Source organism: Dreissena polymorpha, chromosome 15 (genome assembly GCF_020536995.1).
Source record: "Dreissena polymorpha isolate Duluth1 chromosome 15, UMN_Dpol_1.0, whole genome shotgun sequence".
In the NCBI taxonomy this organism is placed as follows: domain Eukaryota; kingdom Metazoa; phylum Mollusca; class Bivalvia; order Myida; family Dreissenidae; genus Dreissena; species Dreissena polymorpha.
The window spans coordinates 12,149,129-12,168,851 of NC_068369.1; the positions used below are offsets into that span (position 1 = coordinate 12,149,129).

The window sequence follows — 19,723 nt, forward strand, 5'->3', positions numbered from 1 at the left end:
CTTCTCACTTAATCGTTTTTACTTTAACATCAAGTTTTGTTGGCAAATACAAGTCAAATTAGTGGAATTTTGCTTCTTAATTGTTAAAAAAGACCTTGATTTTTTTTTTTACTTGTCCCCTTGACTAGCAGACTGGGTTTTGGCTTGTCCAAACTTATGTTTTGGTTGTCCAGGATAATCCAACTACTGTTAATGTTGAGCCCTCTACAAATTGTATTTATAGTCCTCCCAAGCATAAAGAAGTTGTGTTCTGGACATGAAATATCTACATATACTCAGTGTACTGTGAAACCATTTATTTTTGTAAGCATGAAATAAAAAAACAAAGGACAAAATTGTCACAAAACCAGGTTTTCAATTTGAAAAAAGTCTGATAAGGGAGACAATTCAAAATGTGCCTTGTTACTGATTGTTCCTAGTTACCCCCCTTGTTTCAAATTCAATCTATTTATAGTCGTGGCGACCTTGACCTTGGAAAAATTGACGTAATTCTTTCACATGACACACTGTCCAATGATAGTGAACAAATGTACCGAGCAATTTTAAAATCTCACAATGAATGACATAGTTATGGCCGGACAAGATCATTTATGGCCATTTTTTACTTTTGAACTCAAAGTGTGACCTTGACCTTGGAGATATTGACATAATTCTTTCGCGCAGAACACCGTCCAATGATGGTTAACAAATGTGCAAAATGATTTTAAAATCTCACAATGAACGACATAGTTATGGCCCGGACAAGCTCGTTACGCCCGCCTGCCAACATTCGCAAATCTAAAAACCAGTTTTTTCCTTCCAAAAACCTGGTTAAAAATCATGATTTTGTCAGCAGTTAGATTCACCAATTTTTATTTTGAAAAAAAAAATTTAAAAAGAGATGTGTTTGTCAGGAACACAATGCCCCCTATTGCGCTGCTTTGAAATAAAATTTCAATACACTGTATATCATTTGGCAGGTTTAGAAATTAACTCCCTTTTAAAGCTTATTACTTCCCTTGGATTGTATTTTTTGACTTTTGACCTTAAGGATGACCTTGACCTTTCACCACTAAAAATGTGCAGCTTCATGAGATACACATGCATGCCAAATATCAAGTTGCTATATTCAATATTGTAAAAGTTATGGCCAATGTTAAAGTTTTCAGACAGACACACAGACAGACAGACAAATGGACTGACAGTTCAACTGCTATATGCCACCCTACCGGGGATAAAAAAATGTGTCAGTAAATATCTGATTTGTTTGTAATACATGTCCGTCAAATGGTGGTGGGGAAAGGGGGAGGTCACTTGGGAGTCACTTGCAGGAGGTGGGGCCTGTTTGTTACACGCCAATTAACTTGTCTTTTGTTATCAGGTGATAGTGATGGGCCCTTATTATTGTATGCAATGGAGAAGTTCATTGTTATGATTAGCGGATAAGTGGGACAGAATAACGGTTAAAGAGTGTTTGAAACAACAAAGCTTATTGTCAATTAGTCTTATTTAATTACTATCATAGTTAAATGAAAACAATCAAACACAAATCAATATGTTCTTTATTAATACATGTATGTAATAAATGCGCGGAATCAATTTTAGTCAGGTGTTGATCACACATCATCATCTTTAAATTTCTTTTATTGTCTTTGATCTGTTTCTTTGTGATGGCTGTATAATCTGCCTTACCCTCGAAATACACAATGAGTAAGAAAGTTATAAACAATTAGCGCTGATCATTTCTATTCTAGCTAAACGAAGTCAACGCATTCGATACAGCTTTACTGCATACGCGTTTTACAGCAATGTCACGTGTCAGTTATGTTTACTGTATATGTGCTTCACATTGTGTCAAAACGGGATTTATCTCGATTATAAAACAGACGAAGTATGCATGCGTATATTACGTTGGATTTTTATGCCTCATGCCAACGGTAATTCAACCTAAATTTTGTTTAAACGTTGGACATAATTATTCAATAGGATCTTAAATGCGTCAATCAGTTCACTGACGAAATAGAGGAAAATTAATGCCTGCGAATAAAAATGGTTTCAAAGTATTTAAGAATAAACTTCAAAAGCAATAGTCACGTAGAACTATTACTTAAGTAGGCAAATTTGTCTGTTTCATCACAGGGAAAATGTGTCTGTTTCATCACAAACTGTTTAACAAATGTAAAACACAAACGATCTCAATTTCTTGGCAAAAAAGTGCATGTTTACAACTGTTTAAAGGTGACATGCATACACCACAAGTGTTATTAAAAATCCTTGTAAAATTTCACTTTTAGAGCATATAATTATTTTAAAAAACTACAAGAAAAACCTGATATTGTGAAGAGCCAATAACTTTTCTAGCTTCTTCATACGCAACTGTGCTACTCTGTAATCCTTTACTTCTGGTCTGAAAAACAAATGCACACACACACGGCTAGTCTACATAAAATAAATCCAATTTTCTAGCATGCTAGCATACACAACTGTCTAAATAAGCAAATTCAGTGTATTTGTTATTTGCGCTTAAGCCAGGAAAAGTGATCAAACCTTAGTGGGATCCCTGAAACGTTTTATATTTAAACGGACCATGCTCTTTGAAAAGGGGGTGTAATGCATGTGCGTGAAGTGTCGTCCCAGATTAGCCTGTGTAGTCCGCACAGCTAATCAGGGACAACACTTTTCGCTTTCATGAAATGTTTCAATTCAAGAAAGTCACTTCTTATAAAAAATCAAGTTTAGGCAGAACACACATCATTACCAATAAAGCCTATCACCCTACTTACAGTTTTATGTACCTGGTATTGTATATTCTACAAAACACACAGCAGTACCAATAAGCCTTTAACTTCACTGAAAGTTTCATGTTTTGTATATTCTTAAAAAAACACCAAAAAAGCCTATAACTCTACTGACAGTTTCAAGTGTTATTTATTCTACAACAAACAAAGTGGTAAAAAAACAAGACTATAACCCTACTGACACTTTAAAGTGTGTTTTTTTCTACACACAGCGGTACCAAACTCACCATATGCCCAATTGCCAGTTCAAAGGTTTGTAATTCTTCAATGTTGTTTTGTATTCTTCAATAACACACAGCAGTACAAATCTAACCTATAACCATACTGACAGTTTCAATTGTTGCATATTCTTCAATATCACAGATCAGTACCAATTTAGCCTTTTTGCCTCACTAATCGTTTCAAGTGTTGTATATTCTTCAATAACGCACAGCATTACCAACCTTACCTTTCAACCTACTAACAGTTGGCAGTGTTGTATATTTTATTATAACACACAGCAGTATCAACCTATCCTATAAACCTTTTCACAGTTTCAAGCGTAGTATATTCCAGAATAACACACAGCTATACCAACTTAGCCTACATTATTTACTGAAAGTTTTAAATGTCTTTACTTTATATACCAACCTTGCCCCCACGTCGAGTTTGATGAGTTCTTTCTCCTCCTCTAGTTTCTTCACCTGCTTGTTCAAGTCCACAATCTGCTTCTCATAAGCCTAACAACACATGGGAATTATTGAAAATACTTGAGCTTCACTGTGGGAAAAAGGGTTTAATGCATGTGCGTAAAGTTCTTTCTAAGATAAGCCTGTGCAGTCTGCAGATTTTTGTTTCCATTAAACTTCCTATTAATGAAAAATTCAAACAAGATGTGTTTGTGAAACACAATGTCCCCCTATATGGCGTTTGACCTTGAAGGATGGCCTTGACCTTGACCCTTCACCACTCAAAATGTGCAGCTCCTTGAGATACACACGCATTTCAAATATAAAATTGCTAGCTTCAATATTGCAGAAGTGACATTACATGAGCAATTTTGACCCATATATTTGACCTTGAAGGATGACCTTGACCTTGACCTTTCACCACTCAAAATGTGCAGCTCCAAGAGATACACATGCATGCCAAATATCAAGTTGCTATCTTCAATATTGCAAAAGTATTCATAAAATAAGCGATTTGAACCACATATATTTGACCTCTGACCTTGAAGGATGACCTTGACCTTTCACCACTCAAAATGTGCAGCTCCATGAGATACAGATGCATGCCAAATATCAAGTTGCTATCTTCAATATTGCAAAAGTATTCATAAAATAAGCGATTTGGGCCACATATATTTGACCTCTGACCTTGAAGGATGACCTTGACCTGTCACCTCTGACCTTGAAGGATGACCTTGACCTTTCACCACTCAAAATGTGCAGTGTGCAGCTCCATGAGATACACATGCATGCCAAATATGAAGTTGCTATCTTCAATATTGCAAAAGAATTCATAAAATGAGCGATTTTGGCCACATATATTTGACCTCTGACCTTGAAGGATGACCTTGACCTTTCACCACTCAAAATGTGCAGCTTCATGAGATACACATGCATGCCAAATATGCTATCTTCAATATAGCAAAAGTTATTGCAAAATGTTGAAGTTGGCGCAAACCAACCAACAGACCAACCAACCAACCAACCAACAGACCAACCAACCAACAGACAGGGCAAAAACAATATGTCCCCCACTACTATAGTGGGTGACATAAAAATACAAAATGTGTCACATCCCAGATTAGCCTGTGCAGACTGCACATGCAAATATATGACTACACTTTTCATACATGCATTTTGCCCCATTTTCCCTGAGCAAGGCTCACTTATTACTGTCTGTTGAATAAAGACAAGATTATATGTGTCGTGTTCTGAGAAAACTGGGTTTAATGCATGTGCGTAAAGTGTCGTCCTAGATTAGCCTGTGCAGTCCGCACAGGCTAAACAGGGACGACACTTTACGCCTTATCTGTATTTTCGTGTAGAAGAGACTTCCTTTAAACGAAGAATACCATTAAAGCGGAAAGTGTCGTCCCTGATTAGCCTGTGCGTCTGCACAGGCTTATCTGGGATGACACTTTACGCACATACATTAAGCCCTGTTTTCTCAGAACGCGACTCATATGAATTCAGTGAGACTTACAAATTAATAATGAGCTTCACAGACTGCTCAACAGGCTGATCAGGGACAACACTTTTCGCTTTTCTGGATGTATATTCAAAAGGAAATTCCAGTCTAGGCAGAAAGTGTTGTCCCTGACTAGCCTGTGCAGAATTCGCATAAAGCACATGCGTAAAGCCCAGATGACCAAGAACGCAACACACCCTGATAAGTTTCTTGAAGTTCCCTGAGGTTTCGCTGTGATGTGTCACTGAGTGGAATGAGGGCATATCCTCGTCTGCTGAACCATCTGTGGTACGGGCCGTCTCACCCTCCACTCTGCAAAAACCAGGAACCAATTGACAAAAAGTGCAAATTTAAACAAATTTCCTAAAATAATATGCACCTTGTTCTGGTTAAATAGGGCTTAATGCAGTCCAAACAGGCTAATCAGTGATGATGTTTTAAGCTTTAATGGAATTTTTCTATTTTTTCCCTTTAAAGGAAGTCTCCTCTAAAAACCAGTCGAGGCGGAGAGTGTTGTCCCTGATTAGCCTATGCAAACCGCACAGGCTAAACTGAGATGACACTTTACGCATATAAATTGAGCCCAGTCTAAGAACGAGTGTTAGATATGTCTGTTGCCAGTTCATTTATTGTCAATTTACTAAAATACTTGTAATCAAGTTAAGAGCCAACAGTTGTTTTTTACTGAATGTTATTTTTAATAGATTCCATACTTATGTGTATTTAAATTCAGAGTTATAATTTCTCAGTAAAGGGAAACCACTTTCGGCAGAGTAATAAGCCTTCCTTATCAATCATTAAAATAGCCTTTATGGCGTGGTGGTAGTGGTTTGAAAACAGAATTTACCAGTAACAAGATGGAAACACAGATATGTTTTGGTACATAAAAATTCTATGAAATATAAAAACTTGACATGTTTAATCAATAATTTGAATAACATGACAATAAAATTAATTGTTACCAAAAAATGATGATAAGATTAAACTGAGCCTCTTCATGCAAAAATGGGTCTTACGCTAAATGCCGCCAGAGAATCTCCAGACCAGCCAGCATTTGCAAAGTCTGGTCAGGAGCTATGTAGTCCGTTAATGAGGCCAAAAACCTTGGGTGACTTTATAGCAGAAAGGGTGGTGTCTGACCACATTGCGCAACTGAGCAGGCTGGTCTAGACCTATTATAACTACATATGGCATAAGACCCATTTTTGTATGACACTGGTCAAATGTACAAATACCTGTATAATTCCAAGTCTTTTTCCAGTTTTGTAATTTGTCTCTCATAGGAGTCTATAACATCTAGCAGTCTATGAAAATATGCAGATATTATAAAGTACAATTTGATATGTTACATGTAAAGTTTAAGTTATGTTTCACTTATTTGTATTTTCACTCTATTGTGTTCAAAAAATTCAGAATATGTCAATACAACAGATTGCCTACTTTAAGCTCAAACGTAGATATCTAAAATCATTTATTGTCCTGGTAACGAATTTAGACTTTATTATTAAAAATAAGTGGCCATGATTTTCGCCACAGATAATAATCTCCTGAAATTGTTTTAAGGGTTAATGTCACAAACATTTAATATAAACATTTTTATATGAAAAAATTAAAATGATAAACATGTGAAATAGCACTTAAACAATTAAATAAGTATACTGATTATTTGCATTTATGGAAGCACCTATTTTATAACACAATCCACTAACTAACGTGGAACAACACCTACTTGTCGTCCATAGTGTGATGTGCCCGAGCAGTTCGCCTACGGAACTCTTGAAATACGTCGGACACCCTCTGATTGCGTTTCTCCTCCTGTTAACAGAATAATTTTTACATCAATAACACAATAAATGATACAAGTTATTTCAAAAGAAACAGTACTGTATAATTGATAATAATCAGATTGTATAAGTGTCCACATGTCTGGAAGTGATATGAATTCGTTCTTCTGACTTGACCATATAGCACATTCTCCTCTAACAAGACCAAGTTCATGCCTTGACATACATCCCACTCAAATATGAGATGTTTCCTCAAATAAGCATGTTATAAATTCAATCTCAGGCCTTGTAAGAGTACATCCAGGTAATGGCATGGCTTCATTTAAGGCACCAAATGACATGGTGAGAGAAAACCGTGCAGCAAGTCCGGAACACCTTACTATAAAGACCAAAGGTCTCCCTTCTGAGCTTATTGGGCCGCCAAATAACTTTTCCCATACCGTAAACCAACTTTGTGCTGTGACCTTATTAGCCAAACTCTAGGAAAATTGGACTTAGCGCCTGTGCCTAAAGTGTTTTCCCTGATAAGTAAGTGAAGCCCGCACAGGCTAATCAGGGACAACACTTTCCTATTTTATGGCAGTTTTTGTTTTAAGGACACCTCTTCAAAACAAAATCCACGCTCGAAGTAAAGTATTGCCCCTTGGACGACACTTTACGCACATGCATAAAGCCCCATTTTCCTAGAGCATGAAAAAGCCTAATAAAAAGTTTATGTGTCAGTTCCTAGTAAACTGATCAAAGAGCCTACCTGTATGGACATATTGTGAAGTTTATCCTTCAGTCTCTGCAGCTCTTTCTCTTGCTGCTTGCACTTGTACTCCAGGTCTTTGTTCTTGGCAATGATTGCAGTGCGTGTATTATTCACCCGCTCCTTCACACCCCACACATCATCAGTAGTGGTCTTGGCAGGCTCATCTGACTCCAGTTCCTGGCAAACAGAGTTATTTACCTTGTTTGTCTAGATTATATGTTAGTTGTGTTTTGGGAAAACTGGACTTAATGCTTGTGCGTAAAGTGTCATCTCGTATTAGCATGTGCAGTCCACTCTCTGCTTATATGGTATTTTTGTTTAAGTGAAGTTTATTCTAGGTGCAGATTAGGCGAATTTGTGCTGACATTACAGTCTAATCTGGAATGACACTTTAGGCTAAAGCATTAAGCCCAGTTTAAAAAAAAGTTTAATTACTTTATAAAGAAGTCTAAAAAAACTCATGTAGCTTTCCCTAGAAGTGAACTCACAAAATCTGTATGGTCAGTTCTGTGTTCTAACAAATGAGCTAGTACATGGGAAACATGAATGAATACTCGCTGTGAAACAAACACTGAAGTTCCCCATGACACACCATGTTTGGAAACATACATATCCAGGAGTCAGTTTAAGAGGACATGCTCCATAAAAAACATCTTTATAAATGTAATACTTTAACAGTGATATTTTTACAAATTTTCTCATCTGAGTCCTGGGACTCGATAACTTGCAAATCTATGAGTCCCCGAATTGAACGAATGAGTCCAAATATTAAACAAAATTACTTTTTTAGAAATTTCAATGCATTTTTGGGACTCAAAAAATTCAAAACTTTGCATCCCTAGAGGTTTTTGTGAGTCCAGGACGCAGGACTCGCAGGTAAAACAAGATGTGTTTGAGAAACACAATGTCCCCCTATATGATGTTTGACCTTGTAGGATGACCTTGACCTTGACCCTTCACCACTCAAAATGTGCAGCTCCTTGAGATACACACGCATTTCAAATATAAAATTGCTAGCTGCAATATTGCAGAAGTGACATTACATGCGCAATTTTGACCCATATACTTGACCTTGAAGGATGACATTGACCTTTACCTTTCACCACTCAAAATGTGCAGCTCCATGAGATACACATGCATGCCAAATATCAAGTTGCTATCTTCAATATTGCAAAAGTATTAATAAAATAAGCTATTTGGGCCACATATATTTGACCTCTGACCTTGAAGGATGACCTTGACCTTGACCTTTCACCACTCAAAATGTGCAGCTCCATGAGATACACATGCATGCCAAATATCAAGTTGCTATCTTCAATATTGCAAAAGTATTCATAAAATAAGCGATTTGGGCCACATATATTTTACCTCTGACCTTGAAGGATGACCTTGACCTTTCACCACTCAAAATGTGCAGCTTCATGAGATACACATGCATGCCAAATATGAAGTTGCTATCTTCAATATAGCAAAAGTTATTGCAAAATGTTAAAGCTGGCGCAAACAGACAGACAGACCAACCAACCAACCAACAGACAGGGCAAAAACAATATGTCCCCCACTACTATAGGGGGGGACATAAAAATAACTGCTTTAAAGAAATAAATAAAGTATCATATTATTTAACCATAACTTGTGGCAGACAAAAAACTTATTTTTACAATCACCTTCAAACTTTATTCCACAGTGGAAATTATGACAAACAACAATATTTCTACCAAACTGGCACATCATGATATATCAACTTTTGAAAGTTTGAGCAATATCTGTCTAGCAGTTGAAGAGACGTTGAGTGCACAAGTTTGGGGCTATATATTCTACAATGGAAAATAACATTTGGCCAGAATTCTTTCCAAACTGGTCAATGTTAAAATTCCTTTGTTCATAATCCTACATTTAGGTCATTCAACTGTGAAAATTTAAGCAAAATTTACCTGGCAGTAAACAAGTAGGTAATTTTATATAATTGTGTATGAGAATTTCAACAACAAAAAACACCACTTCATTTTTAGTTTAAGGTGAAAACACTTTTGGGCAGTACATAGTTCCCACTTACTCTACATCAAATAATATAAATTTGCAGGCAGGCACTTATCAAAGAGCAACACAAATCTTGTTAATTTCCTTTCACGTTTCAAAGTACAATAAAGACCCATGGTGACATTTTTACAAACTTAATGAGTTGTAGGCTACAACACACCATAACTACACTTAATTGAAAGAGGTAAAGCATACACAAAATTTTCAGTCTTCTAATGGCATCACCATATTCAAATTTCTTCATACCTTCACTCTTGCCCGAGAACTTTCTAGCATGATCTTTAGGTCCTTCATTTTACTGAAATATTTCTCTGTTAACTCTGTCTGTCTGGTTACTTCTTCCCTTCAATACAATGAAAAACGATGCAATTGGGGTCGTGAATTACATAGCCATAATGCATTTGAGTCGCGTTCTGAGAAAACTGGGCATAATGCATGTGCGTTAAGAGTCGTCCCAGATTGGCCTGTGCGCACTGCACTGTGGACAACACTTTTCACCTAAATTGGATTTTTGCTAAGAAGAGACTTCATTTAAACAAACAAGAGCACTGCCTTGCGGGTGCAGACCTCTCATCTATTTTTCTTTTTAAAGGTGTAGGGACCTATCTCAATTTCAATCACAAAGGACGGAGGTGTGGATAGGAGAGGGATGTATAGTTTGGGGGTGTGGTCATTTATTACATTATCTTCCAAAAATGCAAAATAAATGCAAAAAAAAATACTCAAAATTCCACCACTCAAAATGTGCAGCTTTATATGAACGCCGCTTTGAAATATTTTGTTTGACCTTTGACCTTGAAGGATGACCTTGACCTTGAAGGATGACCTTGACCTAGAACTTCCACCACTCAAAATGTGCAGCTTCATGATAACGCCGCTTTGAAATTACTTTTTTTTTACCTTTGACCTTGAAGGATGACCTTGACCTTGAACTTCCACCACTCAAAATGGGCAGCTTCATGAGAACGCCGCTTTGAATTTTTTTATTTTTTTTTTACCTTTGACCTTGAAGGATGACCTTGACCTTGAACTTCCACCACTCAAAATGTGCAGCTTCATGACAACCCCACTTTGAATTTCTAATATATTTTTTTTTAACCTTTGATCTTGAAGGATGACCTTGACCTTGAAGGATGACCTTGACCTTGAACTTCCACCACTCAAAATGTGCAGCTTCATGATAACACCGCTTTGCAAATTAATTTTTTTGACCTTTGACCTTGAAGGATGACCTTGACCTTAAAGGATGACCTTGACCTTGAACTTCCACCACTCAAAATGTGCAGCTTCATGAGAACGCCGCTTTGAATTTTTTTTTTTTTTACCTTGAAGGATGACCTTGACCTTTAACTTCCACCACTCAAAATGTGCAGCTTCATGAGATACACATGCATGTCAAATATCAAGTTGCTATCTTCAATATTAAAAAAGTTATGGCCAATGTTAAAGTTTTCGGACGGACAGACACCATATATTTGACATTTGACCTTGAAGAATGACCTTGACCTTCACCTTTCACCACTCAAAATGTGCAGCTCCATGAGATACACATCCATGCCAAATATGAAGTTGCTATCTACAATATTGAAAAAGTTATGGCCAATGTTAAAGTTTTCGGACGGACAGACACCATAAATTTGACATTTGACCTTGAAGGATGACCTTGACCTTTCACCACTCAAAATGTGCAACTCCATGAGATACACATGCATGCCAAATATCATGTTGCTATCTTCAAAAGTGAAAAAGTTATGGCTAATGTTAAAGTTTTTTTCGGACGGGCGGACAGACTGACTGACATACTGACAGACAGTTCAACTGCTATATGCCACCCTACCGGGGGCATACAAATTATTTTTTTGGGGTGGGGGGTATAGTGTGAGGGTGTGGAGGCCATTTATTAGATGATCTTTAATTAAAAAAAAAAATAATAGGGGGGGGGATTCAGGGGCGGGAGGGGGATTCGGGGGGGGGGGGGGGGGGGGGTCAAGGTAAAATTCAACTTGCCAGATACAGTTCCCTCATGATAGATTGAAAGTATTTGAGTTTAAAAGCAATAGCCTTGATACTTTAGAAGTAAAGTGGATCTAAACACAAAATGTAACCATATACTCAAAGTTACTAAGTCAAAAAAGGGCCATAATTCCGTAAAAATGACAACCAGAGTTATGCAACGTGTCCTTTACTGTCCCCTTATGATAGTTTGCAAGTGTTCCAAGTATGAAAGCAATATCTATGATACTTTAGGGGTAAAGTGGACCAAAACACAAAACTTAACCAAAGTATAAAGGGCCCATAATTGACCAGTCGCCAAATTATCGATCGCTCCGCCCACATAGTCACGTGGTCTAGTGATTAGAAAACTCCGACAAGCAGATCGCAATTATAGCGGATTACGCGAGGGAAATTCTATATTTGTAATGATGTATTATGCTCTTTTCTATAAAATAAATTATTAAAGCCGCACACTAACCTAAACTGCTTTGTAAAACGTTAATACATTCAAAAAACTTTAGAGAGAAATGGCGTAATCAAAATAAATGAGTTAACGGCAGACTGACTATCAGAAACGTTTCTTATACATATTATATAGGGAGGTGATGAAAAATCCGTTGTAAAAATGAGCATTTATTTCATATTGATTTTGAACTTGTATTCAACCATCTCACAGTGAACCCGGTGGCTATTCATATATAATTTTGAAAATATTTTTATTAAATCCAAATGACATATCCATATCATGATGGTTTTTTTGTTTATTAAAAATGTTAAGATCTTTGTTTTATTGAGTTATTTTTAAAAAGACACCGATTTTTGTTATTTGGATATAAATCAAATTTTGATTGTAACCATAATTTAATACAGGCCTAATTTCGTGGTTTCATTAACAGATAGTCTAATATGCATTTTATTTCATTTATGTTTAATGCAAACCTGTTACATTTCACTATCAAAAAATGAAATGTTGGTATTACGGTGCTGTTCACGAACATTCGAATTGAATACATTTAGCATATTATGCATTTGCTTATTTATAACAAGATGGCCCTTATATTTTAATTGCAATTTTCACATTTCTCCCCGTATCAATATATGTTGTATTAGAAATGTTGTTGTTGTATTATAAGCTGTACATTTTACACTTGAAGTCGCTTTAAGCTGGCTAAGCCGCGTTGAAATCACCTTTTTGTTGTTTTTACTTTAGTTAAAACAATATTTAAGTTAACAATTTATAATGATTTCCCTTGTTTATGATCCACAGAAAATAAATATATAATTGGAAATCATTTATGTAATTAAATAGTTTTCTTTTCTTGTGTACAGTACCTAACAATGCCTTAATGTTCCTTCATTCTGAGATCCACGCAACATACTGTTATTTATTAATCATCGACAATTACGCTGAGATTAATAAGCACGTGTGGCAATTATTATGTTGCCCAAAATGCTTAATAATATTGTGCATCAATACGGTATAACACGTTTTATAGAATACACACCTGCTGTGGTTAAACTATTTATTGTGTTTGTTTTCTCATTACTCGTTCATATGTTCAAGAAATAAAGATAAAATAATAACCTTTTAGAAAGTATGTATAGCACCTACAATTTTGAATAATGATCGAACAGTAATGATCATGCATTTGATATAAAATCTGTGTAAACTCTGAAAAAATTACGTCCATTCCATATGTACAACACACTTTGTTTGTCGGACAAAATGGCGGCCAGATAAGCGTTGCTGAGGGGTGTGTGAAAAATCGATATCTGATTGGTTGATATACAAAATGTGGGCGGAGTTGGCGACTGGTCAATTCCGTCAAAATGCCAGTCAGAGTTACATAACTTTGCCTGCACAGTCCTCTTATGATAGTTAGTAAGTGTTGCATGTATGAAAGCAATAGCTATGATACTTTAGGAAAAAAGTGGACCTAAACACAAAATTTAACCAAATTTTCAATTTTCTAAGTATAAAAAGGGCACATAATTCTGTCAAAATGCCAGTCAGAGTTACATAACTTTGCCTGCACAGTCCCCTTATGATAGTTAGTAATTGTTGCAAGTATGAAAGCAATAGCTTTGATACTTAAGGAATAAATGGACCTAAACACAAAACTTAACAAAAAATTTCAATTTTCTAAGTATAAAAAGGGCACATATTTCTGTCAAAATGCAAGCCAGAGTTATCTTACTTTGCCTGCCCAGTCCCCTCATGATTTTAAGTAAGTGTACCAAGTTTGAATGCAATAGAATTGATACTTTATGAGAAAAGTGGACCTAAACGCAAAACTTAAACGGACGCCGATGTCGACTCCTACGCCAAGGTGATGACTATAGCTCATAATTTTTTTTCCAAAAATAGATGAGCAAAAAATGTCATAAAAGAGGAAAGTGTCGTCCCCGATTAGCCTGTGCGGACTGCACAGACTAATCTGGGACAACACTTTAGGCACATGCATTATGCCCCGTTTTCTCAGAACACAACTCATTAATATCAGCCGCACCTTGGGAAAACTGGAGTTCATGCATGTGCTTAAAGTGTTTTCAAAAACAGTACCCAGAGGCTAACAGTGAAAACAATTTTAGCTTAGACTTGATATTTGTTAAGAAGAGACTTCCTGTAAATGGAGACGTTAATCCTTTCACACTTACATGTAGATGCGCATTTGTTGTCCCTTATGAAGATATATTGAATTTTAGACCTTTCTGACTAGATTCATAATTTTATACACATGCATCAAGCTCAGTTTAACTGGGTAAACACTTTATACACATGCATCAAGCTCAGTTTAACTGGGTCAACACTTTATACACATGCATCAAGCTCAGTTTAACTGGGTCAACACTTTATACACATGCATCAAGCTCAGTTTAACTGGGTCAACACTTTATACACATGCATCAAGCTCAGTTACTCAGAGCACAGAAGAATTTACATAAAAACTTTCAATCTCTTGTAATTATATGACTGGAATCATTTTTAATTACACCATCATTTACTACAGTGATTAAGTGTATTAAGTGTTTTTAATGAATATGAAGTAATATGTTTTTCCTCATCAATGGTGGCAAAGTATTATAACAATAACAGAGACTATCTAAACTTTCGGATGCTATCATACCCGGTAATTTAGTATTTCTTAATAAGTTAGTATTTTTTTATGATGCAGCATTAGTGTCTGTACAATACCTGAACAATATTAGATAACTGTAAAAATAGAACCCATACTTGAGTTGATTATTTTTCCCTATGAGATCCTGGACCAGAGTTTGTCTGTGCTGACAGTCAGAAATCAAGGAGAGAATGTTGTCCCGTACCTGGGTGTCGTTCGCCCCATCCAAACACACTGTTGATCCTGCGATGTATTCGCTTAAAAATACTATCTTACGCATAGCTTTTGGAAATGGGGCAAAATATCAGTCCAAATGATCTTCCAATTATAAATGATTTTGATGAAATATGAAAGACAGAAAATGCACATAAATTTACTTAGAATATAATTCTAATATAACTCAATGCAACCATATTTTTTTTACAGAACAGATGTACTTGATCAACTTTGAAATACGGCCATGAAATGAACATCTAAATATGCAATCTGGTTCAGTGTAATTGATCGTTTAAGCAACTTTTGCAGTAAAGTTTTTCAAATTAGGACTTTGCTAGGACTCTGCAAGTGGATCTGCTTTAAAAGGAAAATATGGCCCACATCATGCAAAATGTGTCTTTTGCTTTATGGGACCACTAGAGATCAAAACCAGTCTGTGCATTTAAGCTGTCTGGTAAGGAGGTACCATGTCCTTTAATGAGAGAATAAGGCCTTGAGACTTTAAAGCAGACAAGGTAGCTCCTGACAAGACTATGCAAATATACAGGCTGGTTTGGAGCTACACTGGCTGCATATCACATATTTTCACATTAATGAGGTCAATTCAATAAATGTAAATTACCTGACAGATGTTGTATATCTGCTGGATGCTGAATTTTCACAGTCCCCAGACCATGTTCACGTAATTTTTTGTTAACACTTGACCATGCATCCTCCTCCGTTGCCTAAAAACAGTACAGTCAATATGGTAAGTTCAGATAAAAAGTGTCAATATGAGCGGCATCATTAGAACATAGATCTTATCCTATCTCATAGATGGCCTGCGTAGCTCCAGACCAGACTGCGCAGATGATACTCTGTATGCTAAATATACCAATATACCTTGTATGACTTTCCTTATAAGTAATTGTGGCATGAAAATAGATTTAAACCTGTAAATGAGGGTTTTTAATTGCCTTTCTTTGTTTTTGATGTTGTGAAAATCCGAAATGTAAATTTTTAGCCTCTTAAAATACAGTCAGGTCGTCAGTTCCGAAAAATCGCCAGTTCCGCAACAAATTACATTTCATTCAACATTGAAAAAAGTCTTACCACATATGATTGAACAAATTGTACAGCCATACACCTTAATATTTGATGATTTTATCCGCAACAAACCGTAAGAAAATAGACAAATGTAAACAATCTGAATTGTCGAAACGCTCATAGACATATTCGAATGGCGGCAAAATCCTGTCTGCGTGATCGTTCATTGGTAATTAGAACATGTTTGCTGCTATAATGGATTGTCCACAGTAAGTGATCTTGGTATTGATTTGAAGGTAATTTATCAGGAAATAAGAAAACAATAAGGTTTATACATTTTCAGTCAAACTGTGAATTTAGAGTCTTGAAAATGACTCACTGCCACAGGTGTCAGTTCCGAAATAGACATGAAGTAAACCAGGGGTAATCTCAAACGAAATTCTTCCTGTCAACATTGTTAAGTGTTATTGTAAATTTTATTATTGGCCTTTACACATGGCATGGGATGAAATGCTATTATTGTTAATGCTTACTGCTTGAAAATAATGTAATTATATTTGGTCCCAACCAGCATTTTTTATATTGCATTATTGAATAGGAAACATGCTGTTGCTACTATGAAAACACGTGAGTAGAACTTACTAGAAGCAACAAGAGATTCAACAAGAAATGTGTTTGTCAGAAACACTATGTCCCCTTTTGCGCCGCTTTGAAATTTATTTATTGAGACCTTTGACCTTGAAGGATGACCTTCACCTTGAACTTCTACCACTCAAAATGTGCAGCTTCATGAGAACGCCGCTTTAAAAAAAAGTTGTTTTTTTACCTTTGATCTTGAAGGATGACCTTGAAGGATGACCATGACCTTGAACTTCCACCACTCAATATGTTCAGCTTCATGAGAACGCTGCTTTGAATTAATTTTTTTTACCTTTGACCTTGAAGGAGGACCTTGACCTTGAACTTCCACCACTCAAAATGTGCAGCTTCATGAGAACGCCGCTTTATTTTTTTATTTTTTAAACCTTTGACCTTAAAGGATGACCTTGACCTTGAAGGATGACCTTGACCTTGAACTTCCACCACTGAAAATGTGCAGCTTCGTGGGAACGCCGCTTTGATCTTTTTGTGATTTTTTTACCTTCTACCTTGAAGGATGACCTTGACCTTGAAGGATGACCATGACTTTGAACTTCCACCACTCAAAATGTGCAGCTTCATGTGAACGCCGCTTAGATTATTATTTTTTGACCTTTGACCTTGAAGGATGACCTTGACCTTGAAGGATGACCTTGACCTTGAACTTCCACCACTCAAAATGTACATATACTTGACCTCTGACCTTGAAGGATGACCTTGACCTATCAACACTCAAAATGTGCGGCTCCATGAGATACACATGCATGCCAAATACCAAGTTGGTATCTTCAATATTGCCAAAGTATTTATAAAATGAGCGATTTTGGCCACATATATTTTACCTCTGACCTTGGAGGATGACCTTGACCTTTCACCATTCAAACTGTGCGGCTCAATGAGATACGTGCATGCCAAATATCAAGTTGCTATCTTCAATATTGCAAAAGTATTCATAAAATGAGCCATTTTGGCCACATATATTTGACCTCTGACCTTGAAAGATGACCTTTACCTTTCACCACTCAAAATGTGCAGCTCTATGAGATACACATGCATGCCAAATATCAAGTTGCTTTCTTGAATATTAAAAATAAGTTATTGCAAATGTTAAAGTTGGAGCAAACAGACCAACGTACAGACCAACAGACAGGGCAAAAACAATATGTCCCCCACTATAGTGGGTGCGGGACATAAAAATTGATGTAACCATTTATATATGAGCATCTTACTATTAATTACTTTATACTATTTGAAAATATAATTCTTGAAAATAAATTCAAGTTTATCTTATATTAATTTATAATGCTTGAAGTTACATTGCAAGTTTATTTTTAAACATATATAAAAGCATGTATCACACCCCATACAGGGTGATCATCATAATGTTAACCCGAGAATGGTAATGTTAACCTAACCCAGTTTTATCAACCTGTATGGGTGTGATATTTATTATATTATACTGAACAAAGAAAACACAACTTAATAAGCGAAAAACAATTGCTTGATTTCTGAATGCACGGAAGTTTTAAAGGCAGGTCGCTGGTATGATCTCATAGACAAAAGAATTTTTTTATGCCAATTTAATATAAAATCTGATTATAAAATGTTTAAATTGTTTAATCTTATTTTTGTTTTAATTAAAAAAATATGCAAATGCCAGAAAGTAAATGAAGTAAATATAGGATATTTATATATTCTCTTTATGCAGAAAACCAGTTGTGCTATTTTCAGCTCCAAAAAAATGGTGATAAAATAAAATAGAACCTTGACATGCATTATGTGCTGTTGCTTCCTCATACATTCTCATAGTTTTGTGTGACAATACTGTATGGCCTGCTATCCAGATTTGATGCATACAACGATAGGTTGTTTTCATTTATTTTTACTGCCATTTTGGTATCAGAAAATGCTGTTCTATACAAGCATTAACACTACCTAGATATATGCATTTATTTTTTATCACTGCCTTTTGCATTTAAATGTGCCATCTAGTGTTTTATCAAGGCCTTATCAGCGTGGCGCCCCCATGCCCCTTTTTTCAGAACGTCACACTGCCCCTTTCAAAACCAATTAGCACCACGTGCCCTTTTATCTAGATCCATATGTATCAAGTCTTATCCGCTTTTGCAATCGCGTGTTATCTCGGTGTCCCCAAGACGCGCATATTAATGCATGACTGCGTACGACGCAATAAAGGAGGGCCTATTACCTAAAAAGTGCTGTAAAAATCAATAATCATCCCATAGCAGTTAATTGCACGAGTTGGTATAAGCTCAAAATACTACATTTAAACTCCGCCAGGCATTTTTGTGATGCATACGTCATTTTGATTAGCTAAGCGGCATTTTCAATGGAAGCCAATCAGGAAAAGGAGTTTGTTCTTAAGAAAACGGCGTGGGTTTTGTGTCGACGAATTAATGAAAGTTAGGTTTCTAAATGACAAACAACGACTACCCAAACTTCTGGCGCAGTCTATTTATATGAAACAAGGGCTGTTTGTAAAACATGCATGCCCCCCATATGGGCTCTCCGTTGTAGTGACAGCCATTGTGTGTTGTGTGAATATGTTTTTTGTCACTAGTGACCTGAAAATCAATAGGGGTCATCTGCCAGTCATGATCAATATAATGTGGGGTGTGGTAATTTATAAGATGTTTAAAAAAAATAATGTGGGGTGGGGTAATGTATTAGATGTTTAAAAAAAAAATTGGGGGGGGGGTTGGGGGGGGGGGGGGGGGGTAAGGGGGGGAGGAGGGAGGGGGGGGGGTATAATGTGGGGGGGGGGTAATTTATAAGATATTTAATTTTTTTAATTTTTTTTTTTTGGGGGGGGGGGGGAGGTGGGGGGGGGGGGTAGGGGGGTGGGAGGTAGGGGGTTATAATGTGGGGTGTGGTAATTTAAATTATGTTTAAAAAAAAATATTTTTTTGGGGGGGGGGGGGTGAGTGGGGGGGGGGGGGGGGGGGGGTAGGGGGGAGTGAGAGGGGGTAATAATGTGGGGTGGGGTAATTATTAGATGTTTAAAAAAATTGAGGGGGGGTTAGGGGGGGGGTAGGGGGGAGTGCGAGGGGGGTATAATGTGGGGTGTGGTAATTTATAAGATGTTAACTTTTTTTTGGGGGGGGGGGGGGGGGAGTCGGGGGGTGGGGGGGTAGGGGGGGGTGGGGAGTAGGGGGGTTATAATGTGGGGTGTGGTAA

At 36.6% G+C, this 19,723-nt stretch overlaps 1 protein-coding gene across 1 annotated transcript in view; it reads right to left on the reverse strand.

Moving 5' to 3' along the window:
- Window positions 1-19,723, reverse strand: part of LOC127860324 (centrosomal protein of 70 kDa-like) — a 43,375-nt gene that overhangs the window by 14,291 nt on the left and 9,361 nt on the right. Inside the window, exons 2-10 of the mRNA XM_052398330.1 lie at window positions 15,483-15,585; window positions 14,761-14,887; window positions 9,777-9,873; window positions 7,488-7,667; window positions 6,682-6,767; window positions 6,188-6,256; window positions 5,150-5,264; window positions 3,408-3,496; window positions 2,309-2,386 (exon numbers count right to left, since the gene is read on the reverse strand). Coding sequence (XP_052254290.1) covers window positions 2,309-2,386; window positions 3,408-3,496; window positions 5,150-5,264; window positions 6,188-6,256; window positions 6,682-6,767; window positions 7,488-7,667; window positions 9,777-9,873; window positions 14,761-14,887; window positions 15,483-15,585 — 944 coding nt within the window. The remainder of the gene's footprint in view (window positions 1-2,308; window positions 2,387-3,407; window positions 3,497-5,149; window positions 5,265-6,187; window positions 6,257-6,681; window positions 6,768-7,487; window positions 7,668-9,776; window positions 9,874-14,760; window positions 14,888-15,482; window positions 15,586-19,723) is intronic.